The sequence below is a fragment of the Moschus berezovskii genome, chromosome 8, assembly GCF_049115385.1.
Source record: "Moschus berezovskii isolate FMDL1 chromosome 8, NW_MosBer_1.0, whole genome shotgun sequence".
Classification (NCBI taxonomy): domain Eukaryota; kingdom Metazoa; phylum Chordata; class Mammalia; order Artiodactyla; family Moschidae; genus Moschus; species Moschus berezovskii.
The window spans coordinates 97,311,121-97,318,540 of NC_142467.1; the positions used below are offsets into that span (position 1 = coordinate 97,311,121).

Below are 7,420 nucleotides of genomic sequence, written 5' to 3' on the forward strand. Positions count from 1 at the left end.
AGTGGTTAGTGGGGTGGTTAATGGTAGGTGAAACCGGGAAGGTTCGGGCAGGCTGCACATTCAGACTGGAGGGAAAAACATGTTGTGCAAGGGTGTCCCCTTCTTCCACCTTCCCACTGATAATTCCTGAGGAGTTGCCATGTGAGCCCCAGATTCTAGATGCCAGAGAAACAGCAGCAAACATGACCGACCGAGACAGTCCTTATCGCCTCAGACCTCATTCGTCTGGAGAGACAGACTGAAAACAAGATAAGCAGAGTGTTGTTCAACAGGCAGCGATAACAGCAGGATAAGAGGGATTCAGGATGGGGTGGGAGGGGTGCTTTTTAGATGAGTTAAAGGAACTTCAATACAGTAGGGAGGCAGCCACAGGGGTAGCTGAAGAAGGAAGGATCTTCTACTAAAATGGAACAGCAAGTGCCAAGGCCCTGAGGTCAGAGCCTTCCCGTTCCAGGAAGGGAGGGTGAGAAAGCCAGAAGAGTGGTCAGAGCTGCGGCAGAGCAGGCAGGGGAGGGCAGGGAGGAACTCAGCCATGGGACTGACGTTGCTGTTGGGAAGCAAAGCAGGAGTGGAGTGGGAAGGAGGCTCAGGGCCAAACCCTGATCCACCTCCACAGACAATTAGAACCAGAACTGGGTTCCCTGGAGTGAACAGAGAGGAGTTTGCTCAGAACCCCAGAGGTGACCTGAAAGACCTAACTGAGGAGTCGCAAGTTTCATTACACACTCCACACAAAGCCTGATTTGTTTTCATGCGCATGTGCTTTTGTACTTTTTTTATTTAAAAGGTACAGAAAAATGTTTAGATGCATGCTAACTTTTAAGAAATAAATGTTATTTTAAAACCTTTAAAAAAAACAAAAAAATTAAAAGATACAGAAAATGTTAACATTTGACAAGGTCAAAAAATGGTATCAACAGGACTTCCCTGGTGGTCCAGGGAAGGGCTCCGAGCTTCCACTGCAAGGGGCCACGGGTTCGATCCCTGGTCCAGGAACTAAGATCCCCCACATGTCACACAGCAAAGCCCTCAAAAAAATGCTATCAATTGCATCCCATTCTTCAGAAGAAAAATGTAGGCAGACAAAAATTAATTTTAAAAAAAAATTACTGAATAGTGACTCTCTAGGCAGATGGGTGTAATCATTTCCCTTGTGCTTTTCAGTATTTTCCAACGTTCTACAAAGACCACGTAATAGGATAACAAATAGTATAGTCTTGTGTGATCTCAAAGCATACAGAAAGCATAGAAGATAATCCTTCCAACAACCCAGACCTGCTACATGAAGAAGCAAATTTAACCATGGATTCTAATTGCTCCCGATCATTTTGTTTTCCTTTTTTGTGAAAGGAAACAATAGAGATAAATTTGAAGCCCCTTTTCTGGACACCCCTCCTTATCCCTGAGCCCCAATTCCATTCCCTTCCCTGTCTCCCCAGAAGAACAACCAGTTCCCTGAATGGGAGTGAGGTCTTTGTTTCCTGTGTTTACATTCAGACGGCAGATAGGTTAGGAGGAAGTCTGCATTTATTCTACTGGCAAAATAACTAAGCACTTTTTAAGCAAAAATCCGAACAGTACAGAAAGTATGGGTTTCCCAGGTGGCGCAGTGGTAAAGAATCCGGCTGCTAGTGCAGGAGATGCAGGAGACATGGGTTTGATCCCTGGGTTGGGAAGATCCCCTGGAATAAGAGATGGTAACCCACTCCAGCATTCTTGCCTGGGCAATCCCATGGACAGAGGAGCCTGGCGGGCTACAGTGCCTGGTGTCCCAAAGAGTTGGACACGACTGAGGGACTGAGCACAGCACACAGCACAGAAAGCATGAAATGGAAAGAGGAGGCCCCACCCCACCCCCAAAGAATGGACAGTAATTAACAGCTAGAATATAAATTTCAGCAGCACTTGCGGCCCAGCAGAGCAGGTTTTTCCTGATCTGTCTTGTTCCCTGCTGTGTCTGTCGGTGTGGGGGGGGGGGAACTGGGCATACAGCAGGTGTTCAATGCACGTTGAATCAATGTTTAAGTTTCTTGGATCATGCCTGTTTTCAAAGTCAACTTTTGTATTTTGGCATAACTTTAGATTTACAGGAAAATTGCAAAAAAAAAACCTTAAAAAACAGTGCAAAGAGTTCCAACTTAACGTCTCACTGTTGCCTCAATGACTAGCAGCCTGTACGTGTCACACCTGTAACCACTCCAGGATTGCTTCTTAGTTCTGCTACTATTCACAAAACTCTGAATGTCACCAGATTTTCCATAAGTGCCCCTTTTCTGGCCCAGGATCCCCATATTCAGTTTGTCCTCCCATTTCTTGGGTCTCCTCCAGTCTGTGGTACATGTTAGTCACTCAGTCGTGTCCAACTCTTAGGGACCCCATGGACTGTAATCTGCCAGGCTCCTCCATCCAAGGAATTCTTCAGGCAAAAATACTGGAGTGGGTAGCCATTCTCTTCTCCAGGGGATCTTCCTGACCCAGGATCCAACCCAGGTTTTCTGCATTGCAGGCAAATTCTTTACCGTCTGAGCCACCAGGGAAGCCCACAGTCCCTCAAAGTTTGCTTTTTCATGACTGGGCCATTTTTAGACCTGCAGAGTTCCAGGCAGGTTTTCTGTACGGTGGGTTTCCCAGGTGCTGCAGTTGGTTAAGAACCCACTTGCCACTGCAGGTGCGGAAAGAGAGTTGGGTTCCATCCCTCCATCAAGAAGATCCTCTGGAGAAGGGAATGACTACCCACTCCAGTCTTCTTACCTGAAAAATTCCTTGGACAGAGGAGACTGTGGGCTGTAGTCCCTAAGGTTGCAAAGAGTGGGCCTTAGTGACAGAACAACCACCTCCAGCTTCAAAAGGAGGCGGGAAGGGTTGCGCCCTAGCTCCTGGAGAGAGTTTCAACATAAATTATTTGCACATCTAAGGAAGATTGAACTCTCTGCCCTCACGCATAATTTAAAGACCAAGAAACTGAGGTTGAGCACGACAGACTTCCTCCCTCGAGGGTGGCAGCAGTCCAGGACTGACGCCCCACCCAGCGCTACGATAGGGGGGCCCTGGGCACCCCAAGTGTGTAGGTCCCAAGGGTGGAGGTTCTGCCTGCGTGGGGGAGTGAGGGGGGCAGGGGATGGAAACCGGGACAGCTCCGCTGGGTCTGGGCCGTCCTCCGGGGTGCAGTGCGTCACCCCAGTTACAGAAGCGCTGCCTGCACCCCGGAGGCGTAGTGACGCAGGGTGACCCAGCAGGATCCCCGGGTGCGGCCGGCAGGGCCAGGAGGTCCAGGCTCCAGCGCTTCCGGCCGCCGGGGATCACCTGGGCCGACCCCGGCCGCCGCGTCCTTTAAGCCCGGGCAGCCCCGACGGCGAGCGCCCAGCATTCCAGCAGCTCGGCTACCTCAGCCGCGCCTGGCCTTGACCCCGGGCCCCGCCGAATGCAGGTGAGACCGCCCGCCGGGTGTGGACCGGAGGCCTCCACCCAGGGGAGTGGTCTCCGCCTAACCTCGTGACCCACTTCCTGTTTATCTGGGCTGTGGGGTCGGGAGTGGGGGGGGCAAGCAGCCAGCCTGTGTCCTCAAGCCTGGGGATGGGGGCCCCCATCCACCGTCGCAAGGGGCTGTAGAGAGCCATGGTGAGTGCCTACGGGTCCATGGGGCCGGGAGGAAGGGAGGGGCAGGTCAGACAGGCCTCAAGAGCAGCGGCCGAGGGTGTGAGGGTCAAAAGCCTGTGGTCACACGGCTGGTCACCGGCTCCCTCCTGCCCGGGTTCCTCCTGCAGGAATGGGGGTGGCGTGAGGCAGAGGGGAAGATGCGGGCAGGACTTCCTGGAAACCCTGCTGTTAGGGGAGGGGGGGTGACCCTGGGATTGGGGCTCACATCGGATGTTCCACACATACGTCACACACTGGACCCACAACTCAGCCAAGAGACACAACACACACGCACAGCTGGACCGGGGTGCAAGGCAGGGACACACCGGTCCTCGTCCCCCACGTTCAGCTCCCCTTGAGAACTCAGGCACGCCTCCCTGGCACGCCACACAGGGCCTTGCCGGTGGCTCAGGGTCCACCGCCATGGGGACACAGGGGAAGCACACAGCAGGCATGTGACCAAGGCAGGCGTGCTTGGCTTCACACAGATAACAGTGCAGACACACCCAGACATGGGCAGACAAACACGTCCACTGAGGACGCGGACCCAGGGTGGGTGACTGGCCGGGAGGGGTGCGCCGATAAAGCTTGGCGTGCACTCGAGGGCCCATGACACAAACGCGCTCCCCTGGGCAAACGCAGGGGCTGTGCAGGCAGGCCAGGCTGCCCTGGAGTGCCAGACCCCACCTCGAATCGCGTGGCCAGCGCTGGGGAACTAACTCCCAGGCTCACATGACCCAAGGGGAGGGCTCCTGGAGCCGAGGGGAGGGCTCCTGGAGAAACTGCCTCATCCTCTCTAATGATCCATTTCCGCCCCCCAGGAAATAAAGGCTGGGTGCCCAGCCGCTCTGCCCTGGAGCTCACCTGCCTCTCTGAGCCCCTAGGCAACTGGCTTGTGCCTCCCCCAGGGTGAGTGCCGGACCCCTGCACACCCAGCCCTCCTCACCCTGCCGGCTGGATCCTGCTTGCCGGCCCACTGACCCTCCCAGCCAGCTCTTGCCCTGACGCCCTGGGAACTCGGGCACCAAGCCAGTCCTGCAGGGAGCCCTTCTCTTCCCCTCCCAGAACAGGGTGAGTGGCGGGCCTCAGGGTGGCCTGCTGCCCAAGCTCCAGACACCTGTTTCTCCCCTCCCAGATGGACATGTGGACAGTGCTGCTCATCCTGCAAGTCTCACTGCTGCTCCCCTGGGCTGCCGCTGCCGCCACCCCCACCCCCACCCCCATGCTGCGCTTCGTCGCCGTGGGTGACTGGGGAGGGGTCCCCAACGCCCCGTTCTACACAGCCCGGGAAATGGCCAATGCCAAAGAGATTGCCAGGACAGTGCAGATCCTGGGCGCGGACTTCGTTCTGTCCCTGGGAGACAATTTCTACTTCAGCGGTGTGCAGGATGTCAACGACAAGAGGTTTCAGGTGTGTGCCACTGGAGTGGTGGGGGTGGGGGGAGGATGCATGGAGAAGCTTCTAGACCTTTCGCTAGAGAGGGCAGAGTGTCACTGATGGTTGTACACACTGAGCACGCACAGCTTCTCCCTTGTGCCTGGCCCCCGCGTTGGTGGGAGCAGCCAGTGGCTGCTTGAATCTGGGGTAGGTGCTGCCCTTCTCTCTGTCTGCTGCAGGAGACCTTCGAGGATGTGTTCTCTGCCTCGCCGCTCCGCACCGTGCCCTGGTACGTGCTGGCTGGCAACCATGACCATCTGGGGAACGTCTCAGCCCAGATCGCCTACTCCAGGGTCTCCAAGCGCTGGTGAGCCTGCCCCCTCCTGCCTCTCCTTCCCACCCCGCACCAGCCTCCTCCCTCAGGGGGGCAAAGAGGCCGACTGGCCAGAGCTGAGCCTGGGGCGTCTCCGCCCGAGATGGGCACCCACCGCTTCCTCTGTACCATCCACAGGAAGTTCCCCAGCCCTTACTACCGCCTGCGCTTTAAGATCCCCCGGTCCAATGTGTCCGTGGCCATCTTCATGCTGGACACCGTGACCCTGTGCGGCAACTCTGACGACTTTGCCAGCCAGCAGCCCGAGAGGCCCCGCAACTTGGCGATGGCCCGCACGCAGCTGGCCTGGCTCAAGAAGCAGCTGGCAGCGGCCAAGGAGGACTACGTGCTGGTGGCCGGCCACTACCCTGTGTGGTCTATCGCCGAGCACGGGCCCACCCACTGCCTGGTCAAGCAGCTGCTGCCACTGCTGACCGCACACAAGGTCACTGCTTACCTGTGTGGCCATGACCACAACCTGCAGGTGAGGGTCCCGAGGGTGGCCTGGGATCCTGGTAAGGGGAGGATGTCCCCAGTCTGGCCAGTGGGCCACATGGGGTGGCATTGGGGGTCCTGCTGTTTGTGTGTGTGCGCTCAGTGGTATCCGACTCTTTGCAACTCCATGGACTGTAGCCCACGAGGCTCCTCTGTCCATGGGATTCTCCAGGCAAGAATGCTGGAGTGGGTTGCCATGCCCTCCTCCAGGGGATCTTCCCGACCCAGGGATCAAACCCCATCTCCTGTGTCTCCTGCCTTGGCAGGCAGCTTCTTTACCACTGAGCCACCTGGGAGTTCCCCTCCTGTTTGGGGGCCTCTCAATTATCACTATCCCTCAAACGCTATGCTTGCTAATGAGAAAACAGCCTGAAGTTCCCTAAAAGCGCTCCCAGGGGTCCCTGTTGCCAGTGGCTTACCCAGATCAGTATGCTCCCAGAGGTGAAGAAACTGGAGGGGGTGGCAAGGGGTCGGGGGCCGGGGTTATGTTCCTTGCTCAAGGTGACTCTGTGGTGAAGCACAGACCCGACCCTACACCCAAGACAGGTGGGCACCAAGTCCACAATCCACCTAACTGAGGGGCTGGGGGCTCCACTGACCCTGTGTCCTCTGTCCACAGTACCTTCAGGATGAGAACGGCTTGGGCTTCGTGTTGAGCGGGGCCGGGAACTTCATGGACCCCTCGAAGAAACACATGCGCAAAGTCCCCAATGGCTACCTGCGCTTCCACCACGGGGCTGAGAACTCACTGGGTGGCTTCGCCTACGTAGAGATCAGCCCCAAGGAGATGAGTGTCACTTATATTGAAGCCTCGGGCAAGTCCCTCTTCAAGACCAGGTTGCCGAGGCGAGCCAGGTCCGAGCATCAGCACCGCCGTGGGCTCCACGCTGGGGCCTGAGTGAGAAGGCGCCTCCCTGCCGGTGGGTGGGTGGGCCCCACTGGGACACACACACACCCCCTCCCTACTCCCCCTGCCCATGGGCAGGCTTTCTCAGGAGCCCGTGGTGTGATGGCAGAGCAGGAAAGAGAAGGGCAGATGAGGAACTTGTAACGTAGATGTCCGTGCCTGAAAGAAACATGGACACACGTACGGGCCAGAGCGCCAGGCCCTGTGACCGGGCTCGCCCAGCCTGAGTTCCAGGCATTGAGGGGCAAGGAGGGAGGGAGGCAGAGCTCTCCCCTGGATCAGGCATCCTTCTGTCACTGCTGAATAGACAATAAAAGAAAAACTTGCAAAGGCTGAACGTGTGTGTTGTGAGCATCTCTTTCTTTACCTCCCTGGTGAGATGCAGTACTTGGGGTTGGAAAGGTTGGGCTCCCCCGCCATTCTTGCTCTGCACCTTCATCTCTTAGTCTCATCTGTAACCGACTGGCCTCATCCATGAGTATAATTTTAAGGCCAAACAGGAACTTAAATTCCTGGTGGTCCAGTGGTTAAGTATCTGCTTTCCTAAGTCAGACGAGGAGAAATACTATATGACATCCCTTATATGTGTAATTAAAAAAAATACACATGAACTTACAAAACAGAAAGAGAT

The 7,420-nt window shown here is 56.0% G+C and overlaps 1 protein-coding gene across 2 annotated transcripts; it reads left to right on the plus strand.

The window, feature by feature from the left end:
- The first annotated feature begins 3,170 nt into the window (after positions 1 to 3,170).
- On the plus strand, positions 3,171 to 7,126 carry ACP5 (acid phosphatase 5, tartrate resistant). Of its 2 annotated transcripts, none has more exons than XM_055431057.2 (6): positions 3,171 to 3,427; positions 4,458 to 4,545; positions 4,772 to 5,047; positions 5,254 to 5,381; positions 5,526 to 5,871; positions 6,502 to 7,126. In XM_055431057.2, the coding sequence occupies exons 3-6, from the start codon at positions 4,772 to 4,774 to the stop codon at positions 6,778 to 6,780; spliced, it is 1,029 nt and encodes a 342-aa protein (XP_055287032.2). In that variant the 5' UTR covers positions 3,171 to 3,427; positions 4,458 to 4,545; the 3' UTR covers positions 6,781 to 7,126. The 2 variants fall into 2 exon arrangements, with proteins under 2 accessions (XP_055287032.2, XP_055287031.2); XM_055431056.2 differs by lacking the exon at positions 3,171 to 3,427 and adding an exon at positions 3,484 to 3,618.
- The last annotated feature ends 294 nt before the right edge of the window (positions 7,127 to 7,420 follow it).

Excerpts from the sequence above, each read along its gene's own strand:
- ACP5 (XM_055431057.2), top strand. The coding sequence starts at position 4,772 with ATGGACATGTGGACAGTGCTGCTCATCCTGCAAGTCTCACTGCTGCTC. Across the intron at positions 5,048-5,253 it reads TCAACGACAAGAGGTTTCAG|GAGACCTTCGAGGATGTGTT; the intron begins GTGTGTGCCACT and ends TGTCTGCTGCAG. Across the intron at positions 5,872-6,501 it reads GCCATGACCACAACCTGCAG|TACCTTCAGGATGAGAACGG; the intron begins GTGAGGGTCCCG and ends CTCTGTCCACAG.